This window comes from Emys orbicularis, chromosome 4, assembly GCF_028017835.1.
Source record: "Emys orbicularis isolate rEmyOrb1 chromosome 4, rEmyOrb1.hap1, whole genome shotgun sequence".
Classification (NCBI taxonomy): domain Eukaryota; kingdom Metazoa; phylum Chordata; order Testudines; family Emydidae; genus Emys; species Emys orbicularis.
Window position 1 is genome coordinate 12,728,072 of NC_088686.1, and position 27,295 is coordinate 12,755,366.

Genomic DNA, 27,295 nt, shown 5'->3' on the forward strand with positions numbered 1-27,295 from the left:
AACCCACCGCGGGAGCTCATTGGCTGGTGTGCAGCGGACCAATGGGAAGGTGCGTTGGTGAGCGCTGGGGCGCGTGAGCGAGGCGCGGTGTGCGCGTGTGTGGATCGGGTCTGTCCGGCGCTCGCTCTCTGCACGGCTCCGCCGCCATGAGCTCCATCGGCACCGGGGTGAGTGTGTCTCCTCGCCGGGGCCTGCTGGGGGCGGGAGGGCAGCTTGAGCTCCCCCCCATGGGACCGGGAGGGGGGAAGTACTGCCCGCGCGGGCTGGGTAAGGCGGCGCGCCGCTCTGCTGAGTCACTTCGGCCCGCGCGGCTGGTGGGAAAGCGAAAGTGTTAAGCGAGGGGAGGGGCCACAGGGCTCTGGCGGGTGGGCAGCGGGGGCAGGAGCTAGGGGAGGGGGAAGGGATGGGGGGCTCTAGGGGGCAAGGGGTGGGGGTCTAGGGAGTGGGCAACGGGGGCAGGAGCTAGGGGAGGGGGAAGGGATGGGGCGCTTTAGGGGGCAAGGGGAGGAGAAGGGGTGGGGGTCTAGGGGGTGGGCAGCGGGGGCAGGAGCTAGGGGAGGGGGAAGGGATGGGGCGCTATAGGGGGCAAGGGGAGGAGAAAGGGTGGGGGTCTAGGGAGTGGGCAGCGGGGGCAGGAGCTAGGGGAGGGGGAAGGGATGGGGGGCTTTAGGGGGCAAGGGGAGGAGAAGGGGTGGGGGTCTAGGGGGTGGGCAACGGGGGCAGGAGCTAGGGGAGGGGGAAGGGATGAGGGGGCTTTAGGGGGCAAGGGGAGGAGAAGGGGTGGGGGTCTAGGGGGTGGGCAGCGGGGGGCAGGAGCTAGGGGAGGGGGAAGGGATGAGGGGGCTTTAGGGGGCAAGGGGAGGAGAAGGGGTGGGGGTCTAGGGGGTGGGCAGCGGGGGCAGGAGCTAGGGGAGGGGGAAGGGATGGGGGGCTCTAGGGGTCAAGGGGAGGAGAAGGGTGGGGGTCTAGGGGTGGGCAGCGGGGGCAGGAGCTAGGGGAGGGGGAAGGGATGGGGGGCTCTAGGGGTCAAGGGGAGGAGAAGGGTGGGGGTCTAGAGGGTGGGCAGTGGGGGTAGGAGCTAGGGGAGGGGGAAGGGATGGGGGGCTTTAGGGGGCAAGGGAGGAGAAGGGTGGGGGTCTAGGGGGTGGGCAGTGGGGGCAGGAGCTAGGGGAGGGGGAAGGGATGGGGGGCTTTAGGGGGCAAGGGGAGGAGAAGGGGTGGGGGTCTAGGGGGTGGGCAGCGGGGGCAGGAGCTAGGGGAGGGGGAAGGGATGGGGGGCTCTAGGGGTCAAGGGGAGGAGAAGGGTGGGGGTCTAGGGGTGGGCAGCGGGGGCAGGAGCTAGGGGAGGGGGAAGGGATGGGGGGCTCTAGGGGTCAAGGGGAGGAGAAGGGTGGGGGTCTAGAGGGTGGGCAGTGGGGGTAGGAGCTAGGGGAGGGGGAAGGGATGGGGGGCTCTAGGGCGCAAGGGATGGGGGGCTCTAGGGCGCAAGGTAGGAGAAGGGGTGGGGGTCTAGGGAGTGGGCAGCGGGGGAAGGGATGGGGGGCTCTAGGCCAAGGGGTTCTCAAACTTTTCCCCCGGAGGTCTCTCCTCCCCAACATGTTTTAAAAAAAATCAGGGCTTCAGCCCGGGGTGGGGCTTGAGAGCCGCTGCTCTAGGGCGTGAGGAGAGCGGATGGCGGGGTCCTGTCTAGACGGTCAGGAGAATGGGTGCAGGGGGCTCTGGGAGAGGGTGGGCTCTAAGGGGGGGGGAGAGTGGGAATGGGTACCTCTGGGGAGATTGGGTCTGGATGGGTGGGTGCCCTGGGAGGAGGAGTGTGTGGGGCTATAGGAAGTGGGGTGAATTGGGGAGGTGGGGCTCTAGGAGGAGGAGGGAAGGGGATGATGGGGGTGGTGGAGCAATGGGGGCTCTCTGTCCAGCCCCAGGGCACCGATGTACTCTTCTCAGCCCCATGGATGTGCTCAGCCCCACGATGCCCCCTCCTCCAGTTGCTGCTGTGTTTGAAAACGGGGCGCCTCATCTGCAGGGAGAGATTCAGGATGCCCCTTTCCATGTTCAGATGCATGTTGTCAATGAACTGGGGAGGCTGTGGCTGGGAACGTGCCATTTAACTTATGGGGGATGCTATTTTCTATGGATATGCAGACGTCACTGGTGCTTGACAAGGCCCTCTGCCACTCTGACTCAGGCTAATGCAGTAAGTGCATGAGACTATGGCATGGCTATGTCTAGGGGTTCTCACAACAAATTTTTTGGTGGCCTCCAAGAGCAGCCACCAGCTCTTGCTCTTACAATTTTTCCTAAAATACTTAATTAATTTTAGGAAAAACAAATAAATATGCACATATACATGCCCAAATCATTGTAATTTATTTATGCAGGGTTTTTTTCAGACTCAGTAATAAAAATAATGTACAGTTGTCTCTAATATTTACTGGGCCTAAACAGAATAGAAACACAAATAAGGTGCTTTGCGTGTTTTGCTTTTTATGGTTGATTTTGTTTTAATTTGCTATCTAGTAAGTCTGCCACTGTGAAAAGTGATATTTGTATATTTGTTAATATCCCTTTTCACAGCAGACTTACTCATCTCCAGCAAGCTGGGGAACAAATTAAACCCTGGATGGGGAGGTAGGTAAGGAGGGCCAGGGGCAATGGGGGACTGGATGGGGGGGATGAAAGAGGTAGCGGGGGTTGGGGCGATGGAGGGGTGAGTCCAGGGCTAGATCATGGGGTTCTGCTGCATGGCTGGGGGCTGGAGGAGGCAGCAGGGGTCAGGAGTGATGTGGGGGGAATGTGCCCAGGGCCAGAGCACAAAGTCCTGCCACTGGGAGATGAAGCCTGCCGCCGCATGGCCAGAGCCCACCACCCCAGGGCTGAAGTCCAATCCCCACTGCCCCTAGGAAGGTGGGGAACTCACACAGGTGGCCTGCTCCTAACAGTGTTTGTGGCTTCAGAATGGGGCTGGGACCAATCCCTGCTGGTGACCCTAGGGGAAGGGCCGCTCCTCCTCTTCCCCCCCGCCCACCATCACCACCCAGAAGGTTGTGGCCGCAAGAAAAACCTCTGGTGGCCTCATTTGAGACACGCTGGTACGGTACAGACCTTACAGCGGCACAGCTGTAGCCGCTCTATGCTGACGTGAGAGAGCTTTCCCGTTGGGATAATTAAACCACCCCCAGTGAGCGGCGGGTAGCTATGTCGGCGGGCGAGCGTCTCCCGCTGACTTAGCGCTGTCCTCACCAGCGCTTTTGTCAGTGAAACTTATGTCGGTCGGGTGTGGTTTTTCACACACCCCCCCACCCCCCGACAGACAAAAGTTTTACCTGCAAAAGTGCTAGTGTAGACCTAGCCTACGGCTTAGTGAGAAGATGATCTGTCACTTGTTGGCAGTTCCCGGTTCATTAAGAATGAATCAGACTTGAAAACTGTTTTCAGGGAACAAGGGAAGGTCTGGGTTAAACTTGCATATTCATAATAGTTGGGTGCTTTCATGAAACATCTACTTTTTTATTCTTCTGCCCCTTGCTGCAACCAGGCATGCGCAAACTCCACAGTACTTAGATGATTAAGGGTCTGTCTACACTGCAAAAACACCCCACAACTGTGGCAGAGAGTTTCAGAGCCTGGGTCAACTGACTCAGGCTCATGGTATGCGGCTAAAAATAGCAGTGTAGATGTTTCCACCCAGGCTCTGAAATGTGGTGAGGAGAGGTGGGTGTAGATATACCCTGAATTTCCTTGGACCAAGAATAATACAGTTACAAGCAGAGCTCAGTTAGTGCTATACCTATTTGGCCAGCAGGCAGCACTGTTCACCAACATCACTCAAATGCCCACTGACCTCTCACACCATCTGCTGTACATGTTGCCTAGGTACCAAAGATGAAGCCCCGGTTTGTGGAAAAACTTAAACGTTATATGTGAGAAGTGCTTTGAGATTGTCATATGGAATTTGAGATTCCTTAATGGGTTTGAATTATGGAATGAATATCACTGAAGCAAGAGCTTTTTTAAAAACTAAGCTAACCAACATTGAGTTTACTAATTTACTTTGAGTTTATATACTTTCACTAAAAGGGAACTGTCTGAAATTTTTTTAAAGTACTGCCCCCTTTATTCACATGAAGTAAATATCAACATGAGTGAACCATTCTTACATGTTAAGATAAAATGGTCAGTTTTCAGAATGGAGAGAGTCTAAATAACGGTGTGTCCCCTGGGGTCTGTATTGGGACCAGTCCTATTCAACATATTCATAAATTATCTGGAAAAAGGGGTAAACAGCAAAGTGGCAAAATTTGCAGATGATACAAAACTACTCAAGATAGTTAAGTCCCAAGCAGACTGCAAAGAGCTACAAAAGGATCTTACAAAACTGGGTGACTGGACAACAAAATGGCAGATGAAATTCAGTGTTGATAAACGCAAAGTAATGCACATTGGAAAACATAATCCCAACTATGCGCATAAAATGGGGTCTAAATTAGCTGTTACCACTCAAGGAAGAGATCTTGGAGTCGTGGATAGTTCTCTGAAAACACACTCAATATGCAGCAGCAGTCAAAAAAGCAAACAGAATGTTGGGAATCATTAAGAAAGGGGTAGATAATAAGACAGAAAATATCATATTGCCTCTATACATCCATGGTATGCCCACATCTTGAATACTGTATGTGGATGTAATCGCCCCATCTCAAAAAATATATTGGAATTGGAAAAGGTTCAGAAAAGGGCAACAAAAATGATTAGGTGTTTGGGACAACTTCCATATGAGGAGAAAGAAATAAAACCCGGACTTTTCAGCTTGGAAAAGAGATGACTAAGGGGGGATATGATAGAGGTCTATAAAAACATGACTGGTTTGAAGAAAGTAAATAAGGAAGTGTTATTTACTCCTCATAATGCAAGATCTAGGGGTCACAAATGAAATTGGTTTAAAACAAACAAAAGGAAGTATTTTTTTCACACAGTGCACAGTCAACCTGTGGAACTCCTTGCCAGAGGATGTTGTGAAGGCCAAGACTATAACAGGGTTCAACAAAGAACTAGATAAGTTCATGGAGGATAGATCCATCAATGGCTATTAGCCAGGATGGGCGGAGATGGTGTCCCTAGTCTGTTTGCCAGAAGCTGGGAATGGGCGACGGGATGGATCACTTGATAATTACCTATTCTGTTTATTCCCTCTGGGGCACCTGGCATTCGCCACTGTCGGAAGACGGGATACTGGGCTAGATGGACCTTTGGTCTGACCCAGTATGGCCGTTCTTATGTTCTTATACAGATTTTCTCCAGAGACTCACTTTAAGACTTTGCATAGAAAAATAGTTTAGTACTACTGCTATGTGGGCTCTATTTGTAACTTTTTTTATGCTGAGTAGTTTTTCTTCCTTTACAGTATGACCTGTCAGCTTCCACTTTCTCTCCAGATGGCAGAGTATTTCAAGTTGAATATGCTATGAAAGCTGTGGAGAATAGTAGGTAAGAGAAATGTCTTTGTTTTTTACTTCACCTATTTCTTTAAAAATGACAAGAAAAATGCGATTAGGGCAGATAGTTAAGATCGTATTGCAAAGAAAATTGTACTCCTGAAATAAGTGATGAGCCAATTTTGTGACTGTATTCCTCTCAGGAAGCTCTTCAGATTAAATATAAAGGGAGTGTAATCGTCCTTATTTGTTCAATAGTATGGAGGAACAAAAATTATAAAGGCATGTTTTGAGACTGCAAAGGAAGGTAGTAAATTATTCATGTGTGCTAAGTGTAATAAAATCTCATACTTTGGGGCAAAAGCTGATTGCATAGGTCCTTAATATATGTAAGGTGCTTATCTATTATGGTAATAGGCTATATAAATACCAAAAAGGCCATTTTAGAGATGGTGAATTGAGGCACTGAGAAGTCAAGTAACTTGCTCAGGACCACACAGGTTTGTAGTAGTCTCACTGGCTGTTGCCAGTTTCTTAAAGAATGATGGTTTGGCTAAAACTACAACGTCAGCCTCCCTAAGACTAAATGTGTTCCTTCAGGCATATGCCAGGTGACAGCTATAAAAATGTAAATACTCTATTGTGTTGTAGCACAATCTGGATGTGTTGACTAGTAAATGCAGATAAATTGCTTTGAGGTTTGGATTGGATCATCCTGTGTTTGTACAGTAACTGGTCTTGTTCCAGGTCTCTGGATACTATTGCAATAGAAACAACATAGTTCAAAATAAATCTGTGTGGTACTCCAGCTAGTATGAATATCTAATATCTTGGGAGTATATCACCCTTTTAGTGACTTCATCAAATGCTTTTAAAGATCTCTTACCATCTGTAATACCATCCTAAAAGTAATTGTGAAATGGTCCATAAATCTTAAATATGCATCCAAAACTATTTTGTAGTAATTCTCACTATGATATGGACCAATTGGTAAGAACTATTTAATTTCACTGAAGTGCATGTTCTAGTGATTTATCTTCTCTTCTTTATTCACTTGGTCAGTAAGACTTTTTGATGTGTCTAGATACTTTAATGTTAGGCACTTAGAGGACATGATTTAGCCCCATGGAGGGAGGAGGGAACTTGTCAGTGTTGCACTTTATGGCAGTGGTTCTCAAACTTATTTGATCGAGCCCCTCCTGCCTTCTCTGTAGCAGTTTACACCTCCTGCTCTCGCCACACAAGTACATATACGGCCGCCCAACTCTGAAGGCAGAGTGGAGAGTGGCGGCTACTGGCCAGGTACCCAGCTGTGAAGGCAACACTGTCACCAGCAGCAGTGAAGTAACAGTGGCATGGTTTGGCATTGCCACACTTACTTCTCCGCTGCTGCTGGTGGCGGTGCTGCCTTCAGAGCTGGATGCCTGGTCAGCAGCTGCTACTCTCTGGCTTCCAGCTCTGAAGGCAGAGCTGCTTCTCACGCCACCCCAGAATTCATTCTGCGCTCCCCAATTTGAGAACCTCTTCCTTATGGAGTAGGTAGGGGCCATGGCCCTCCTAACTTAGTGATGACAACAGATTCTTGAGATACTTGTGCCACTGCCTGGGCACTCTCAGGAGCTGTGTTCCTATTTTTATGATTATGTGCTTATTGGGAGAGAGGGGGATTGAAGTAAAATAACATATCCATGTAAATGCTCCCACTTCAAAACTATAGGAAACCTGCAGGTTTGAAGGGAGAACTGCTCCCCACCCACGTCCCTCAAACTATTTAGTTCTAGATGTACAGAGTGTGTGCAAAAACTTCCTTGTGTAGGATGGGAAAAAGGGAAATGCTGTGCCACTTTCTTATAGAAACACCGAGTAACTTCAGTGGGTCTTACTCTTTTCCTCCCTATCTTCAAGACAGCAGTGAAATCATGGAGCAGATCTACCTCACTTTAAATTAAGCTGTCTTGTACTTCAGTCCTGCACCCATTTAACTTTGATAAAGAAATGCTAAAATAACTTTCCAACCCCACTCCTAGCTATTTAGTGGGGGTTTTGTTGTTTTTAAAAAAAAATCTTACTCTTCTTATATTTGACTTGTCTTTCAGTACAGCAATTGGCATAAGATGTAAAGATGGTGTTGTCTTTGGAGTAGAGAAACTAGTCTTGTCCAAGCTTTATGAAGAAGGTTCCAATAAACGTCTCTTCAATGTTGATCGACATGTTGGAATGGTGAGGTGCTGCAACACTTTTTGCTTTTCTCCTATGTATGAATTAGGAAAACGTTACAGAAAATGGATAGTCCATTGCATAAATATAGCCAATATTAAATAGCTTTTGAAGTACTGTATCCCAACGCTTCTAAACTTGTAGTCAGAGAAAAGTCAAGGGACATTTAGACAAATCTGATTCTCAATTCTGTGTATGCACTTCTAGTCCTGTTTGTGGGTATGTGTATAAACCTGTTCATGTACAAGCAAAATCTCACAGTAAAATGGGAGGCTGATCTGTGATATTTACTCATTCTAGAAAAAAGCAACGAAGAGTCCTGTGGCACCTTATAGACTAACAAATGTATTGGAGCATAAGCTTTCGTGAGTGAATACTCTCTGTTGCTTTTTACAGATCCAGACTAACACGGCTACCCCTCTGATACTTGACACTCATTCTAGAGTTAACTTTCTCTGGTTTCTTTCTCTATGTGCATTAAAACAAATGCTCCAATGAGAGCAGGAATATGCATAAACTAAATATTAAGAAAGCAGCCTCTTGTTACCCATATCATAAAACACATTTTCTAAGAATAGCAAAACACACAACAACACTCACATATAAGATATTCTCACCTTCTTTTGAAAGAGGCATGGGACGGAAGGAGCAGGATGCTATAATGGCTGGTAGAAAGGGACCAGATATCATGGGCTACTGACCTGTCCCCAGTAGTAATGTCAGTAACATCAGTAGGGTTCTACCAAATTCACAGTCCATTTTGGTCAATTTCACAGTCATAGGATTTTAAAAATTATAAATTTCATGATTTCAGATATTTAACTCTGAAATTTCACGGTGTTGTAACTGTAGGAGTCCTGACCTAACTCTGAAGGCAGCAGTGTAGAAGTAAGGGGGGCATGGTATGGTATTGCCACCCTTACTTCTGCGCTGCTGCTGGTGGGGCACTGCCTTGAGAGCTGGGCACCTGGCCAGTAGCCACCGCCTCTCAGGCCACCTATCTCTGAAGGCAGCGCAGAAGTAAAGGTGGCAATACCCTCCCCCCCCCCCCCCATAACCCTTTTATGGATTGGGACCCCCAGTTTGAGAAACACTGGTCTCCCCCTTGAAATCTATATAGTATAGTGTAAAAGTACACAAAAGACCAGATTTCACAGGGGACACCAAATTTCACAGTCCGTGATGCATTTTTCATGGCTGTGAATTTGGTAGGGCCCTAAACATCCGGTGGGAACCATACTAGTAAAACTGCTTGAAGCTGCACCACTAGTCATGGGGAGTAAGAAGATTGCTCCTGCAACTGTAATGCTGCCAGAAGAAGGGTAGGTGTTGCCGCAGTTCAAGAAGTCTTAAAATCCAGGGGGGGAAATATATAATATACTGTTAAGGGTACTTGTCTATTTTTTCCATGTTCTCATGCTTTTTGTTTATATTAAGTTAACCTTACAGCTTACATAGAAGTTGGATCTTAAAAGTATACCTTTATTTTATGTGGTTTACACTAATACATCAATTATGTGTTTACTGAATAATTTTAAAAAGGTTTGATACTTGATTGGTGTTTTTTCAGCTTGTTGAGAGGTGTAAAGTCTGTTTTGGTCAGTTTTGAAAGGGCATATGTATGTTAAACCTGTTTAAGTCACAGTAACAGAATTAGACGTTGTCTAACGTTTGTCAATTACCTTGCAAGAAATAGCGGTAATTTATCTGAGTGTTGACTTTAGCCGGTGATACTCTTCATTTCAGGCAGTAGCAGGACTCCTGGCAGATGCTCGTTCTTTGGCAGACATAGCTAGAGAAGAAGCTTCTAACTTTAGATCCAACTATGGCTATAATATTCCATTGAAGGTAAGTAACTGATGCTTTTAGCACAAATTAATTCTTTAGGTTTCCTTAGATCCTGTGACAAGGAAGGTAGCCTGTTTTGAATTGTTTTACTTGAGGCATGTTTATTTCATTAAATTAAATGGTCTAAAACTCCTCCCTTTTCCCCCCCCAGCATCTTGCTGACAGAGTGGCCATGTATGTACATGCCTACACACTATACAGTGCTGTCAGACCTTTTGGCTGCAGGTATGAGTTTTTTAAATACTTGTGCTTGATTGTGAGAATTTTTATTCAGTGCACAATAGATAGATTTATCTTGGGTATTTATAAGGTGTTTTTTCACCTTGGTGTATCTGTGCCACCGTGTTTGTGTATTTATCTATCTATATCCTAAAAACAAGTGTAATTATATTGGTAATATTGAGGAGGACTTTAGGTAAAGAGCTCATATGTCTGTGTAAAGATGCATTTGATTACTAGGTAAAATATCTAATTATTCCTAAATTTTAAAACTGAGACGCTTGTGCTGGTAACTTCCATGGGAATCACGAAAGCAAAATTGTCATTTGAAAATTTACTTCTCCGGCCCTGTCGCTAAGTGAGGCATTGTAAATACAGTGCTGTTTATCTTAAATGACAATCCAAGGGACCAATAAGTCAGTGACTTAAGACAGACGATCTTTAGCTATAGGTCGAGCAAAATTGTACTGACAACTTTGGGGATGAGGGTACCCAAAAGGTTAAGATGAGTTTCTTGTTGGAAGGTAGTATGTAGTGGAGGTTTCACTGCAAGAGCAATGATGAGACCTTGTTGTCTATTGTGTGCAAAAAAACCCCAAGGCAGTATAATTAATCTTTGTGATTTTTGTAGCACCATGCTTAACCTGTCTTCTAATATCTCATTTTCTTTATTCAGTTTCATGTTAGGGTCTTATGATGAGGATGATGGCGCTCAGCTTTACATGATTGACCCATCAGGTGTTTCATATGTGAGTATTTTGAAATAGCCTCAAATATCTTCTGACCTAATAGTTCCTAATAGGGTCATGGAATATAGGATTTTCTCTTTGGATAGTGGTCACTACTGCTGGATGACAGTTGAACTGGTAGTGTTGTATGGCATTGGTGTGGCTTGTCTGTTTGCAAGCTAAGTACTCTTGAGATAGACCTTTTCAAAATCACTGTCAATTGTAATTGACAGCGTTTCTCACACCTGGTTTCACTTATTTGTTAAAGATGAGTGTCAAGGACTTTTTTGGAAAAGTAGCTTGTCTGTTAAGCCCCTCTGCTAAATGTGTCAGAAACCCAGCACATCACTTTATTTGTTCTGTCTTCTGAAGTCAGGTATTAATGGATGGGACTCTGACACACAAAGTGTGTGGCATTGTAGTTAAGAGTCCCACTTACTAATAGCTACCGCCAAGTAGATTCCCTTAAGACACTGCTTTAATAATGTCAGATCAGGACAGACACATCTCTTGTAAATCATAATGCTTGACAGGGCTATCTCTGAATAGTCAGCTAAAGAACAAACAGGACAATACAAGACCATAGACAACAGCAGGATGTGTAGTACTACTGTAACAGCAAAGCCCTGCACATTTTATATCCCTAAGGATGTATTTAGTAAGATAATTTGTAAGGCAAGGAAATCTTTCAAAGTGTGGATAGCTAAGAATAGTCTCTAAGCCTTGATCTGAATTTCCTGACTTCGTTTTCAGTTGTGACCTCGATATATATTATACACAGAGTATATTAAAAGAATACTAAGGCTGCAAAGACTCAGAAGTTAAATGTTAGAATTAAAGTTGCATCTGCTTAAAAAGGCTTATGGTTACCTGGGTCCTCCCATTTACCTTTTTTAAATGTTGGCACTCCAGCTGTTTTCAGTCTTGTGGAACTCTCCCAGTACACCAAGATTTCTTAAATATCAATATCAGTGGGTCAGAGCTCATCAGCCAGTACTTTTAAACCTCCTGGATGCAAGATACTGTTTAACACCCTCCCTAGTCACATTTTTCAATAGAAAGTATTTCACTTCAGTGTAAGCTGTGAATACATCACCTGGCTTCTTTCCAAATACAGAACAGAAATGGACTGACTACATCTGCCTCTTCTTTATCAACAGCTTTTCCATCCCTGTTGAATAAGTGACTGATACCAGTGCTAGGTTTTCTTATGTTCCTGATATTTAAAAAATTACTACTTATTGTTAATCCTGCTGGTGGTAGCTTTTTTTCCATTTATACCTTTAGCTTTTCCTGTCAACTGTCTGTATTTAATAACTGATAATTTTTAGTCTTTCCTGTTGACTTCACCTTTCTGTTGATTATGATTTTTTTTTTTATTGCTGCTTTCATTTCTCTTTCTTAGTTAGGATTTTTTTTTTTAACCAAAGAATCCATTCTTTGACACTGAAATTGTAGAGTTTGGGGTGCATCTAGTAATGTTTTCTTAAACAACTCCTAAATATAATTCACATTTGTATTGTTTAAATTTTTCCTCCCACTCACTTGTGACCATAATTGGGTTAAACTTTGAGAAACTGGCCCTATTAAAGCATGTGTGTATCCTGTGGTATATACATATTAGGTCAGTGTTATATTACTTCACCATTGACTGATTACTGTTAAAATTTAAACTTTGCAGCACAACAGTTTCATTTTGGAAATTTCAGCTAATGGTTTATTTTCGTAGTCTTGTTTGAATATATTTAAATACTTACGTTGGGCATGACAGTTGGGCTTGTGAATACAATATTCACATAGAATCTGACACTTTGTATTTTATCCTAATGAGCACATCTCTGAGTAAAAATATTTTACTATAGCAAATGTCTAATAGATATATACTAACCATAACAAGCACAGTATTGGTTAGCTGTTCCTAGCTAGTTTTAGACAATCTCCCATCAATGTCTACAGTAGCTTTTTATGGGAAATCTTCTCGTTCCATGCACAGGACTAGCCACACAGGGGAAACATCAGAGCCTCTGTAAAGAAGGTTTTAAATGACTAGGAAACTATGGTAATACAATATCTGGAGATATACCTATCTCATAGAACTGGAAGGGACCCTGAAAGGTCATTGAGTCCAGCCCCCTGCCTTCACTAGCAGGACCAAGTACTGATTTTGCCCTAGATCCCTAAGTGGCCCCCTCAAGGATTGAGCTCACAACCCTGGGTTTAGCAGGCCAATGCTCAAACCACTGAGCTATCCCTCCCTCCCCCCCCCCCCTCCCCCCCAGGGTAGGTAAAATGGAAATTAGGAGGCTACAAATTTGAAGAATAGCCAAAGATCTGAAAAAGCAAGTAACATGTTCTTTAGTATCAGAAGCAAGAAACATTGAGAATCTATGGGTCTACTGCATGATAGAGTGTAAAAGATACAATTGAGGAGGATCAGGTTTCTTTGCATCAGTCTTTACTGCAGGGGATATTGTGGAGGTACCTTTATTCCCTGATAGGAGTAGGCATCAAGAGAAGTTGCTGGAACTAATTGATAAATTAAAGAGTAGCAAGTTACCAGTGCTAGATGGCATCCATCCAGGAGTTCTGAAGGACTTTAAGAATGAAGTGGCTGATCTGTTAATAAGAATATGCCATGTCTCAATATACTGGAGGGTAGGAAATGCTGTACCTATTTTTAAAGTAGTTGCTGGGATGATCTTGGAATTGAAGGCGTGTAAACCTTTCGTTAAGCTGATTCAAAACTGGTAAAACAAATACTACTGTACACAACCTGTGGAACTCAGTGCCACAGGATATCATTAAATCCAAGGATTTAGGATTCAAACATTATTAGATATCTGTGTATTGAGAGTGTTCATGCTTATATAAGGGTAAAAACTTTATTTTTTTAGAAAAGATGTAAACCCTATATGCTTGAGGTCATAGCTAACATGAACGAGGTTAGCAAGAAACTACCTTTGTGGACAGATTATTCCATAATTGTCCAGTATAGGGCTTCTTCCTCTGAAGCATCTGGTACTAGCCACTGTCAAGAGGCAGACTGGACTAGATGGACCCATAGGCATTTCAACCTTGTGTTTCAGTAGTTTGTGTATTACTTTGACTTCTGTGCTGTGAGGTATAAGAAGGTGAGTCACTGATGTATATCTCCTTCCTTCATCAAATGGTATACATGATTAAACTCCACTGTATTTACCACTGTGCTTGCAGTGCAAAAATTAGGAAATTAAGATTTCCTTTGTGACTAAACAAATGTTTGGTGACCACCTCTCCCATCTAAGCATGAGGAATATAGAAAATGTATTCTGCGAAAACACTCCAGAGTATGTGAAACTTTTAAAGCTGCAGTTTTGGGGGTCCAACAAAAATCAGTAAGAACAGCTAGGCTTTAACATACAAGATGCTTCAAGGCAGATAACACACCAGTGAGAGTTCTGCAAAGGAGAATGATAGGAAGGGACAGATGGCATGAGGGAGATGTTGGGAAAACAGTATATGTTAATTCCCAGAGATGGATATATGTTGTACAACCAAACTGACTTTTTTGGGGTGGAAGTGATGACGTAATTCAAATGGAATGTTTAGTTTTGTATGCGGTGTTGTAGCCATGTTGATCCTAGGATATTAGAGAGAGAGAAGGTGGATGATGTAATATCTTTTATTTGACCAACTTCTGTTGGTGAGAGAGACGAGCTTTCGAGCTCACATGGAGCTCTACTTCAGGTCTGGGAAAGGTACTCAGTGTCACAGCTAAATACAAGGTAGGACAGATTGTTTAGCATGAGTAGTTAACACATTTCAAGGGACCATTCAAGATGAAGTGGCCTGTTAACACCTCTCTGTTCATGGGGGGGAAGGAAAAAGGGAGGGGGGAGAGCAGTTGGGGGGGGGAGCTTGCTAGTGGGTTATATAAATTATTGTAATAACCATAAGTCTAGTATGTCTATTCAGTCCATTATTTTTAGTGTCTAGCTAAATTATGAATTTAAGCTCTCAGGCTCATGTTTTGAAAGTGTTGCGCAGTTTTCCTTTGAAGATGAGGACTGATAGGTCAGATATAGTGATCGCTTTGTGAAAAGTGTTCACCCATGGGTGGAGGTGATGGGGTATTTTTGTCTTTTGTCATTTTCCTAAATTCATTTGAGAGTGTAGTGATTGTCTGGTTTCACTCACATAGTTGCTATCTGGGCATTTAGTGTGCTGGATGAAGTACACCACATTGTGATAGGCATGTGTAGGACCCATTGATCTTGAAAGATGTGTTGTGGGGAGCGTTGATCATTGTAGCAGTGGAGGGGTGCACTCCACTAGAGAAATAGATCACATCATGGAATGGACCATCCAAATACCACGAAAGAAGTGGCTTCAACATAGAATTTAAACCTCCTCCAACTGCACACCCCTAGGTGTGACCTGCCACTACGCACTGGAACCCATACAGAGTACCATCAAATAGCTACAACCCATACTTGATGCAGACCCCATCCTGAAGGAAATCTTTCCTGAATCCCCTCTTCTGGCCCTGACCTCTTCAAGCTCATCAGAAGCAAACTCCCCACAGACCAGGACATACTAACTCAAAGTGGCACCAGACTGCCAGAATCACAGATGCAAAACCTGCATACATATCTCCACTGCTACAATGATCAGTGCTCCCCACAACACATCTTTTAAGATCCATGGGTCCTACGCATGCCTATTCATCCAGTGCACTAATGATAGGAGAATGATAGGGACAGATGGCATGATCTGTTCCTCATCCAGTGCACTAAATGTCCCCATAGCAACTATGTGGCTGAAACCACACAATCATTACGCTCTCGAATGAATGTAGGAAAATGATAAAAGACAAAAACGCCATATCACTTATGGGTGAACACTTTTCACAAAGTGATCATTCTATATCCGTTCTCATCCTCAAAGAAAACTTGCACATTGCTTTCAAAAGACAAGCCTGGAAGCTTAAATTCATAACTTTGCTAGACACTAAAAATCATGGACTGAATAGAAAGACTAGATTTATGGCTTATTACAACTATCTGCAACCCCCTAACAACCCCCCTCCCTCATTTCCACCCCAGATATTTCCCCTACCCCCTTCCCTTCCTCCTTATGACTTCAGGGGTCACCTTGAATGGTCCCTTGAAATGTGTTAACTACTTATGCTAAGCAATCTGTTCAAACTTTGTATTTAGCAGTGACACTTTGAGTTAATTTCCAGTCCTAAAGAAGAGCTCTGTGTAAAGCTCGAACGCTTGTCTCTCACCCACAGAAGTTGGTCCAATAAAAGATATTACTACGCCCACTTTGTCTGTTAAGTTTTTGGGAGTTTTCACTTATTCTGTTAAAACACCAGTATAAATAGGATTCCGCTCTGAGGAATTTACTGAGAAGGATGTTTTGTTGTTACTGTAATATTACCTACAGGTATACTCCGAGTTCTACATCGTAAACTACAACACTTTACTGAGTTCTTACAGCTAAAGAATATTAAAGAAACCCTCCCTATAAGAAAGATTATAACCAAACTTTAACTAATCTCTTCTTTTGTTGCTTTTATAGGGTTATTGGGGGTGTGCCATTGGTAAAGCCAGACAGGCTGCAAAGACAGAGATTGAAAAACTTCAGGTAGGATGGTATTAACAATATAATATACAGAATATCCAATTATTTTGTATTAATCCATTTCAAGACCGATATTCCTAGCTACCACTGTTGTGATGTAACTTTTAGGTTTTTGAAGGTAAGGTTTAGTGGGCGTCAGTGCATTCTGGCACAAGGGAGGTTAACAAGTAGATGAAGCTACTTGCTCTGTGTAGGAACATTTCCCTAAAGCCCACTGTGATTGGAACATCCCCTAAAGAACAATGAATGGCGCTGCAGCCCCATCTCTTTCCCAAGCTGAATGACCAGTGGAATACTATGAATTGTACTAAAATATACTGTCGTGGAGAAGTAAGATCAGAGATGTTTGTTCTCATCAGGTGAAGCACCAGCCAGTCGTCTTGCTCCCTTTCAATATACTTGTTGAGTATGATGTTGATATCATTTTTTTCTAAGAATTTCTTAAAGCAGTATATAGATATGTAGCATAAAAAGCTTTATTGACATGAGCTTGGATGGCTATATTAATGATGATTGGCAAAGTAACTTGTGAGTTTTGCACCACCTGTACCAGCTAAACTTGTATACCAACTGACACTGTCAAATGCAGTATATACAGAACACAAACCACTTTTAGAACTGTTTCTGTTAAAACTTTACCCTCCACCTATGAAGTTTGGTTCACATAAATACAACTGTCCTGGCCTCCAAGTGAGAGGTTTAAAAACCTCTAAATAGTGCCTAAAATAAATGTAATTACTGTGAACTTTCACTTGACAGGAAGTTCTCCCACTTTTCATGAGGCCACTCACATGAGTAACAGCTATGAGTAATAATTTGCAGGATCAGGCCCCTAGATAAATCACGTGCCCTGCTGCCCACAAAAAGCTTTGCAAACACTGTGAGGGGAAGTTTAAATCCACAAAAACAGGGAATTGTTGTCACTGGAAATCAGACAAAAACAGTCACAAAAATATATCCATGAAGTCCTAGTTTTGGTAATTTCTTTTAAAACTCTAATAAAAAAGCCAACAATATTTAGTGCTTTTCCTTTATAAATATCAGTGTTTTACAGAGGAAGGTCAATATCATCATTCCCACCTGGAAAATGGGAAACTGAGGCACGGGGCTGGGTGAGGGAGGGGTTACAGAGTGAACATCCCAACCTGTGGCCAGAGCAGATACATACTCTCTTTGCAATTGCTGTAGCTAACAGTGTGATTCCTGCACACTGGTCTAATAACATTCCTTGCCACGTTCACTTGATACATGTAACCAAGGCCCTTTTCCATTCCTTAAGCCCCTTTCGGTAGTGGCCTATGCAGAGCTATTGTGGAACCCAGTTCTGTCACATGCAGGAGGTACAGTGTCTTCCGTGCACCCACTGAACAGTTATCCATTCACATGTAGTGTAACCACGACAGATCTGCTGCAGTGGGGGACTTTCTGTGGCCACCTATGTTCCTGGATGAATTTCAACAAAAGCGTGCAAAGCTGACATTCACACTAATGAGGGTTGCACACGGCAACAATCAGACCCCGTAGTTTTCCCAAGGGGAGCTCAACCAAAATCTACTTATCAGAATTTGTCTTAACTTTATTTGTCTTACCTAGAGACTATTCCTTTGCAATCTATAAATGTTAAAGCTTTCATGGAATACTTAACACATGCTCTTCTGAATTCAGAGCACAGTTCAAGTTGAGGGACAATGTTATATTGATCCAGTGACTAACTTCAACGCAATAAAATTTCTGCCAGCTGATCCAAGTAATTGGTCTCTTATGCAATGGTAAGCCAGGGACAGTGAAATACTCTTTTTGCCATTTTTTAAAAGCACAAGAAAAAATAACGTAGATAGGGTAATGGAGAAAAAAAATTAAATGATGGGTAATGGCCAAGAATGAAATTTATAAGCCATGAAGTTAAAATTTCTCAAGCAGTGTGGAGCTTGCTAGAAGTCTCTCCGGTAGACTGCTGACAGTTTTATTGCGGCATTATCTCCTAGCTATTCAGAGGGTGAGAAAAAACAGTCTGCTAATCAAGATACTGTGCTGGATGGGGAGAGGTGTCTGTCTGGTCCCTGCTGGAGCCCCGGCTGGCTGGGGGAGAGAGAGGCATGTCTCCTGTCCCTGCCGCAGCCCTGGCCGGAGTTGGGGCCGGGGGAGAGAGAGGCATGTCTCCTGTCCCAACGGCAGCCCTGCACGCCCCAAGCTCCCCCAAACCCCCATCACTGTCCCCCCACCTCACCCTACTGCCCCCATGCACCCTACACATCCCCCACCCTCACCTGTGTGCACACTTGCATGGCCCTTGATGGCCTCCTGTGGAGCCGCACAGGTGCACACCTTAGAGGGAACACATGCAAAGCTTGTGTCCGTCTCAAGCTGTAATGCTTCCTAGTAGATGTACCTCACTCAGGATTCTAGGGGCAGGTCTACACTACGGGGCTCCCTCAACCTAAGTTATATAGCAGGAGTCGACATAGCTTAGGTCAACCTTTTGTGGTGGTTACACCACGCTGGGTCGATAGGAGAAACTCTCTCTTTGACTTTCCATATGCTGCTTGTTCTGGTGGAGTAACAGAGTTGACGGGAGAGCCATTGACGGTCAATTTAGCCTGTCTTCACTAGACCTGCTAAATTGATCCCCCCCCCCCCCCCCCCCCCCCCAGTAAGTGGAGACAATCCCTAGGTTTCCAGAGACTTTGACCTATTTGTCAGGTGCATGTTTGGCACAGATTAACTTTTGATCAAGTTTCAAACATAAAATTAGGAGATGTAGCAAACTGCAAAGTGTCTTGAAGTGATGGACAATATGGCCTGCTGGAGATTACATATAAAAATCTACACCCAGAAAAGAGGGGAGAGGTAAGGAAGTAGCTCCACCTATCATCTTAAAGGAAGTCTTTTCCTTCTTAGTACTGTCAGATTTTAGATAGCCAAGCATTATAGGGGAACAGCTAAGCATGCTGCAGTGAAGATACAGAAGCTGGGAGGGGAGGTGGTTAGTGAAGTATTTTCCATCATAAGTGGTCTACATTATGAAGAACTGCTGTATTAATCACCCCTAGTGGTAGCTGTAAACACTTAATACCTCAAAGTGGGAATCTGTATTCACCCAGGGAAAAGTTTTTTAGTATCTTACAAATTCAGCTTCTTCTGAGACAATTCATGTGCCATCTAATGTTTAAATTTCCCCCATTACTTTGGATATGAACAGTGAATGATACATGTAACCCTTTGAATGATAAATTCAGTGTCAAGCTTTTGATATTGTCTGCAGGATTAATAAATCTGAGATGAAAAAGGTGGCCAGGGATAATGTCTAGCCAAAACATGTGGCCTGCAAACCTTTGTAACATCAGAAGACTAATAGATCTCATGCTCTTTCACAAGTAACTTGTGTGCATAAAGGTGACAAGACGGGGTGTAAATTTACCTCATACTAGCCTGCTGTGCATGAGATGTCGGTCTGGGCCTGCTGCTACTCATTAAAATTTCCCTAGTGTGCTCTGATCTATCCTGCTTTGAAATGAGTAGATTAATGCATATGAAGGAACTTTGTGTGCAGCAGCACGTGAACATTTAGCACAAATAGCACAGTAGACTTGTATCCCATCTTGTTGTTCGCTAAGTGTTTGTCCAGATATGATCCTGTCTCCATTAAGAATCAATTATTGGGGAAAGGGAACACGGATCTTCTAGTTTTGTGCCTGCATTAAATCAACAGGGCTCAATGTGTTGCTTTTCCATTATTCTAAAAGGAGGAGGTGGTTGAGATCTGATGTGTATGAATGTTTTTACATGAGCTTGTGCCATGCCATGGACCCTGGAATTTAATTTTGTAAATGTTACCATAATCAGGTGTGAAACTTTATTTTGGTCAGCTGTCAGTGACTGCCTCCGGACTCAATGTAACTAGATGAGTTTGAGGAAAAAATGAAAAACTAATCCTCTGTTCAGCCTCACGAGGTCTGTCTTATCAAAATTAGACTAGCATTTACTAGTAGGACACTACATGTAAATGGGAATGCCCTAGAGACTTTTGAAGTATGATTGTTAGAACAGGTGCTAAGATAGAGATGCATCTGTTGGTATGATAGTCTCACAAGTTACAGTCTGTCAAAAGACGTCAAGGTATAATCAGCTAAGTAAAGGTATGTATGCTGAGATTTATAAAAAGCTGTTCTGTTTCTAAGCTTCCAGTTGACAGGAACACAAACTGAAGATCTGCATGTCTACAACTGAATGAATATGGGAAAGAGTAACTTTTGGGACTCATACAAAAGTAGCAGTCTGAATAAAAAGTGAAAATAAGAAATCATTAGATAACTTAATTTGGCTCTCTTCTTGACTGAGCCTGTGGCAGGATTGTGCAGCAGAAACCTATGCAGGAACAAAACGAGAGTAATATTCTTCAGTATATCATCCACCAATATCCTGGCTTTCCCCTCGTGGATAAGTGTTTTCCAAAAAATATAAAATGTTAAATCCTCAACTAAATTGTACATTCCTTACCCACAGATGAAAGAAATGACTTGCCGTGATGTTGTTAAAGAAGTTGCAAAAATGTAAGTTTCCTTTCTTCTGGCCTTTCATCCCCAGTGCTCTTATTTTCTTATCCCTCCTTGTGAAAACTAAACATCTCAATAGATCAGCAAAGTGGCCCAAAAAAAAAAAAAAAAGCTTAAAGTACTACTCCTGTTCCTAGGGCTGTCCCTGTGTAACTAACTTTGGTAGTTTTACAATCCTCTTTCCCTATTTTAAATGTCTGGTTTTCCCTCCTTCCTTGCTGTGCGAAAGATCTATCCAGCATTGGGAAAACTGACTATACATAGGAAACAGTGAAAAGAGTCAACTCTTTGTGCTTTTGGCAGCACTACGGAAGCCAAGTGAAAACGTGTATCTTTATTCTTTCCATTAGTCACCTTAGGTGTTGCTTGGAACAGTGGGTTAAGTATAGATAAATGTTTGGCTGTGTTCCTACTTTTTAAATGTAAACATTTGAGAGAGAGAGAACCTGGTCATAGTTCATAATACAGAGTTACTATGGAAATAAACCTATGCAAACTTAACAATGAATTGTGGTTTCAGGTGTTTCCTAGCTTGGCAGTATCTGGGAACGAAGCAAAGGAACACTGTTCCTGGAGAGGGCCTCATTACCACCCCTCTCTTCTCCTTGCTAGCTGCTTAAGGAGCATCACTGCTTGGTTAGGAGAGCAAGTGCAGTGAAATTTATCCAGAAGATGACATGTAGCCTTCTACTATGTGGGTGGAGAAATGATAGGACTTCGCTGACTCCTGGAGGAAACTAACAATCAAATTTGATATTTGGTGGCACAGTAGCTTCTTAATAAGTTTAGAAACATTAAACTTGCAAACAGGTGTTACAAATACCATGTTAGGTAATTAAGACTAGAGAAATATTTTATATATAGTGTACATTAGACAGTGCTGGATAGTCACTTTTCCTTCCTATTCTGATCTGCTGGCTGCTATGAGCCCCCACATACCTCTTGTTGAACTTGAGCACATTTTCCTGCTACTATAAACCCCACAAACACAGGCAGGAGAGAAAATAGAAGTGGGGTGCAGAATTGAAGAAATAGGAGTGTGAGTCCAGCGTTGGGGGTAGCAGCAGGATTTAATGTGTGTTCTGGAATCTTTCCTACATGTTAACCATAAGGCAGGTTCTCTTCCCCTCCATCTAGGACCTTCCACTGCACACATTTTGATAGACTTTATCATGAATTGTCTGATTCCACTTTCTTCCCCTTTGGCCTTAACTTTTCCTCTGTACTTATCTTAGTTGTAATTCTCCAACCATATATTTCCTCTGCTTCTAAATATGCTAGTTTACTCTTCCTGTTGACCCCACCACTCTTTCTAATGAAGGGTCAGTAAGAGACCGCTTAACATCCAGCATTGTAAGGGTGGTGCTTTAACTTTGTACCACCTTCATTCTTCTGAAACTGCCCTTCAGGGATCCCTAACTATCTTTTTGCCTAGATTATTGTAGCTGTCCATATTGCTCACTCTTGTATCTCCTTCCTTCGTTTGTATTTTCATGTTTGTTCATATCAGTATCTCTTTGACCCTTTCTTGCCTAGACATTTTTCCTTAGTGATTTTAAGGCTTTAGTTTCCATTTCTGACACTGAATTGGTCTAATCTGCTGGGTACTTATAAAATGCTGCCTTCACCATGATTCTGTCCTTCGATACTTTGTATGAATTAAATGGTAGATTGAAAACACTTCAGAGCAGGGGTTAGTAGTTTGTCTGAAGATCTGAGCACACTTCCCCTTCAAACTTTTAGCTACTGCAGGAATTACACTGAGTTTCTTGGACATCTAGTATGCTTGCCTGTGAAACTTTAATATTAAAGTTTAGTTGCAAATGAGATTCCAGTATTTTTGTAGCAATATCTTAGAAGGCTATGAAGAAAATGTACTAGGATGAATCCTTTTTGTACTGGGGCACATGCATGTTCCATAGAACAGATGTCTCAGGTTGCCTTGAGATGTGTTGAACCAGAGAGCTTAAGTAGGATCTCTGACCTTGATTCTTATTTGAAGCCCCGTGAGCAGGGGGATCGAACTCTCTCAAGCTGCACAAACTGGGGGCAAACTTTCAGTTTTTGGTTTAAGGAATTAGAATGGAAAAGTGAACCACATGGTACTGGAGGCTTGAAATGTTGCATAGCGGCAACTCTATGCACTTTTCCTTTTGACATTTTCAGTTTATCTGCAATCCTTTAACACTACAGTAGCACTGAAAGGCCTTAACCAGTTTGGGGTCCCCACTGCACTAGCAGTGGAGGCAATAGCTCCAATAGCTGTTGGAGGCAAGCACTTTGTCTCATCCACCTGTTATTTTTGAGACTAAGGGGGGTGAGGGCATGTGAGTTGAGGTAATGAAAGTAGCATGAGCAATTCACAGGATCAGCACCTACAATTCCATGTGATTAATAGCAGGCTTTGAGGCATTCAGAGTTCTGATCTTGGTTGGCAAGTAAGTCCAGAGCATAGGCCCAATGCAATTAGTGAACTTGTAGGTTCTAGCTCCTCTTCTAGAGGACAAGGGATATAACCACCATTAAAACTACCCATTTTCAGCTTCGCATTTAAGCATCCTAAATTCAAACTTTGAAGAATGCAAGCTTCTGTAACAATTGGAATTGAATGTTTTGTTTAGGAAGTTAACTTGTGCAACTGCTTTGAGGGAGCTGTTGGAGAACATTAACTTGGCTTTTTTTTTTGGTGTGTGTTCCTCATGTGAACAAATAGATTAAGGTTATAAGGTGTTTATATGTTCTTGCAGGACACGGAAATAAGATTCAGTCTACAGTCTGGTCCTCACTGCCAGTTTTCCTTTTATTTTATAGACTGATGGCTAGTTTCAGAACTGTATGTACAGCAACACATGCATAACTTACCCTTCTAATTCTGCATGCAATCATGGTAACACAGGGCCAGTTCCATATGTAAATAGGGGCTTGTACACAAGTTACTAACTACAGATGTGCAAGGTGTGTGCATGCACATGTGTATATTAGACAACATTTGTAAGTTTGAGCTGCATTTACTCAGTCTTCATTAATTTATTTATATGACTTGCAGGAGAAATATATTTTTAGGAGAACTACTTGCTGGCTTCAGTTTCATGAATAGTTGAGGCAGTAGGTTAAGGGCATCACTCATGGGATCACTTAAGTGTTATGCTGTCTGTATATTTGATCAGGATACTTGTTCCGCACTTATTACTGGTTATAAGAGACAGCTTGAGTTTAAGACCTTGAGTTAAGGGGTGGTACCTTGGCTGAAAGTTTTACTGTTAGTGAATGCTACTATATGTGGGAGGGAATGTTACTTTCAGCATTTACTTCGTACATTAATGTAAAACTACTATATACAGTACTGGTGTGTGGGTCCTTTACCATACAAGAGAAACATGTTAAAAACAGGAAAACGTGATACTACAAACTAGCAGGGGAAGAAGGGAGGGGGCAAATAGAACTTTATTGTAATTGTTCATTTTGCATATTAATCCTTGGCTTTGGGAAGGGAAAATGTCAGTGGCTAACTCTTCTTAAACATTTTCTTCATTCTTTCTAGAATCTACATAGTTCATGATGAAGTGAAGGATAAATCTTTTGAACTTGAACTCAGCTGGGTTGGAGAAAGTAATGTATTTCATTTTTCCTTGTTTTGTTATCTTTAGCTACACCATTTTTGATTATAGAAATGAACAAATAAAACTGATGGCGGTTCTGTGGGAGTAAAACAAATTCAAGACTCAAATTCTAAACTCCACACATACTATGGGGAAAGTAACATACCTGTTAATGTTTGTAGTTTCTATTGTTGCTTCTATCACAAAGTTTGTTACTTTGAGACTTACAAGTTCCATGCTTATACCAGTAATTTCTAAAGTCTTTATAAATATGGCTTCATTCACAGTAACAAAAGGAAAACATGAAATTGTTCCAAAAGACATCAGAGAAGAAGCAGAGAAATATGCTAAGGTAAGCAATAGAATTTTATTTAGCAGGTTCAAAACTCCATTTTACAAATCCAGAATAGAATAAACCGCACAAAGTTCACTTTGTCTAGTGTTTTGGCAACTAGAAGTGCATTATTTTAAGCAGTTAGTTATGAGGCAAATCTAGCCTGGGGTTTTTAGATTAAAGTGATTCAGAAACAGTTACCTGAAACTTTGGAGGGAAGAATAAAAAGAAAGTAATCCAGTGGCATCTTCAGCTGATCACATGTGCATTCAACAATGTATGGTTCAAGTCTTGTACAGCAGGCATGTTTCTCCTTGCCTAAATAAGACAAACCAAATGCATCAGATTAATTTTTTTAACAGAGAACTGACAGTAGTAGTAGTAGTGAGTTATATCCAGTACACTAACCCTTTAAAACACAAATTGCTTCTATTTTTCCTGGTCAATCGGTGCATGTATCAGTTCTGCATTTGTTTTGGAAGTGATGGCTGCACTTCAATAGTGTTTCTTGTACATTGAAGTTGCAGTATTTGACACTTTCCCATGCAACACTATTATTGACTGCCACAGGGTGCTATGCAATCCATGTAGATACAGGGCCTTGTTCTCTACTGCTTTAGTTTATCTGTACAAAGTGGATGCAATACAATTACCACACCAAAATTTCCTACTCACTTAGTGAACTAGTGTAAATGACTATACCAGGTATATAGCTTTAAAGAATCAGATACTTTGTCGAATGTAGGCTGACTCCTGGGACTTGCAAGGTAGCCACTGAACAAGACCTAGGAGTTGATTTTTTTTTTTTTTTATTATTAAACAGGAGTCTTTGAAAGAGGAGGATGAATCAGATGACGACAATATGTAACACATTGTTACTTCAAGACAAGTTTCAATTTTCTTAATTTGTAGTAGCGGTTAATGTGTTAACCATGGATTATTATTTACTTGCTGGAAAGATGTTAACTTGCACTAAAATAAATTTCCCATTTACTATCAGGTCATGGTTCAGACTTTGTTTGAAAATTGGACATAGCTGTGTTGACCTATGGAAAAAAAGACAAGATATTGCCTCTAAGCCTGAATTTTAGTAAACTTTTGTGCCAAAAACCATGGTGTCAGTGAAATAGAGGACATTTGGCAACCTGGTGGTTTTTCCTCGGAGTGCACCAGCGTACTTAAGTCTCAACTTTATGTACATCAACGACAACCCTCACATAACTTGAACTGTCTATTTCTTAGACTGCTTTCAGATTTCTTTTGAGGTTAGCTCTTGAGTTAACTAGTAAAGCTATACATGAAGTCTATAAGTTGAAGACAGTGCAATTCTACCCTGAATAATAGTTTCACAGTAGTCCAGTTTACAGGAGGTGTGAATTTTAGAGTTTCCTAAATTTTGCACTCTAACTGCCTCATGTAAACCCTACTGGCACAAACTAAAAGGTACCTAGTGCATGTTACTAGGTACCTTCAATATACACTAGGTACCTTTTAATTTGTGCTAGTAGTGTCTAACCCAGGGCATTTAGAACACTCTAGTGTAGACAAGCCTTAAGATATCGGTCTTAAGTGAGCTTGTATTGTAGCTACTGTATCCTGAAACCATTTCAAATGGATTTTACACTATTTATTCCTATAACATCAACCATTACATTATTTAAGGAAAGGTAAAATAGTCCTGTAGTTTAGGCAGTGGACTGTAAACCTGTGACGACTTTGGGCAAATCACTTCAACTTTGCAAAGCACTTGCCTACCTCTCAGGGCCAATGAGGCTCCATTCATTAGTATTGCTTTGTTGAGATCCTTCAGAGGGAAGGTGTATTCATTCTTTGACTTGGCAAGCAAACCTTGGTGCCAGTGTGTCAAACAGTCCTGTTATCAGAATTTAGCACACCACAAAAGATAATTGGGAATAGTCAGCCCTACCTGGATTACTGCTATTTTAGTTGTCTGCACCTAGGAGACAACTACCTACCCCATGACAAGGCCCTCTCCACCCCAAGTTAGGCTAGGCGCAGCCTACATTTTCTTGAATGGAGAACTTCCAGTCTATAATACATCAGTGCAAATCTCGCTGTGTCATTAACTGACCAAAGCTGGTAGTCTCCCTCTCTGAAGTTGACTTGAACCAGCTGTTGTGACTGTTAATTACCAACAATTGCTATGCAGTCCTTTCCTTGGATGGTAGCATGGTACCTCACCTCATTACGTTGATATGCATTAATGCTTAGAGGGTAGGCAATATCAAAATATCAAGGGAATGTGTTTATTAGCTTGGATTGTGCAGTCAGCATTTACTGGAAGATAATCCAAGTTTACTTCATCTTTACATTAGTTTTATAGCCAGTCATGTCTAGAACATATATATACACATTCAAACTGACAAACTTTATCTGGGAGTATGTCTAACTAATACAGTAGCAACAACTAAGCTTGTGCATATCAAATAGAATAGTACCATTCCAGCGCTACATATGACTGACATCTAATGCATTTCTCTTATGTCAGTATAACACAGAGTTTAGGAAAGGCAAGTGCTGCCTAAAACAACATACAAGTGTTACATTAGTCTGCTTCTCATTGCAACAGATGGAAGCTACCTGGGCATGAAATAAGCCTGGCTCTTGGAAGCCGGGGCTAAGATTTAAATGCTCTGCCCTGACCTCTACAGTACTTACTTCTAAAGGATGATCCAGGGGTTAGGTTACTAGGGTCTCAACACCTGGGTTCAATTCCCTG

The 27,295-nt window shown here is 42.4% G+C and overlaps 1 protein-coding gene across 1 annotated transcript; it reads left to right on the forward strand.

Moving 5' to 3' along the window:
- The first annotated feature begins 31 nt into the window (after positions 1-31).
- Positions 32-25,554, forward strand: PSMA3 (proteasome 20S subunit alpha 3). Its single transcript, XM_065402596.1, has 11 exons — positions 32-167; positions 5,399-5,481; positions 7,526-7,649; positions 9,393-9,494; positions 9,646-9,719; positions 10,390-10,462; positions 16,007-16,072; positions 20,573-20,619; positions 24,164-24,231; positions 24,509-24,573; positions 25,379-25,554. The coding sequence occupies exons 1-11, from the start codon at positions 147-149 to the stop codon at positions 25,421-25,423; spliced, it is 768 nt and encodes a 255-aa protein (XP_065258668.1). The 5' UTR covers positions 32-146; the 3' UTR covers positions 25,424-25,554.
- Positions 25,555-27,295: the final 1,741 nt, after the last annotated feature.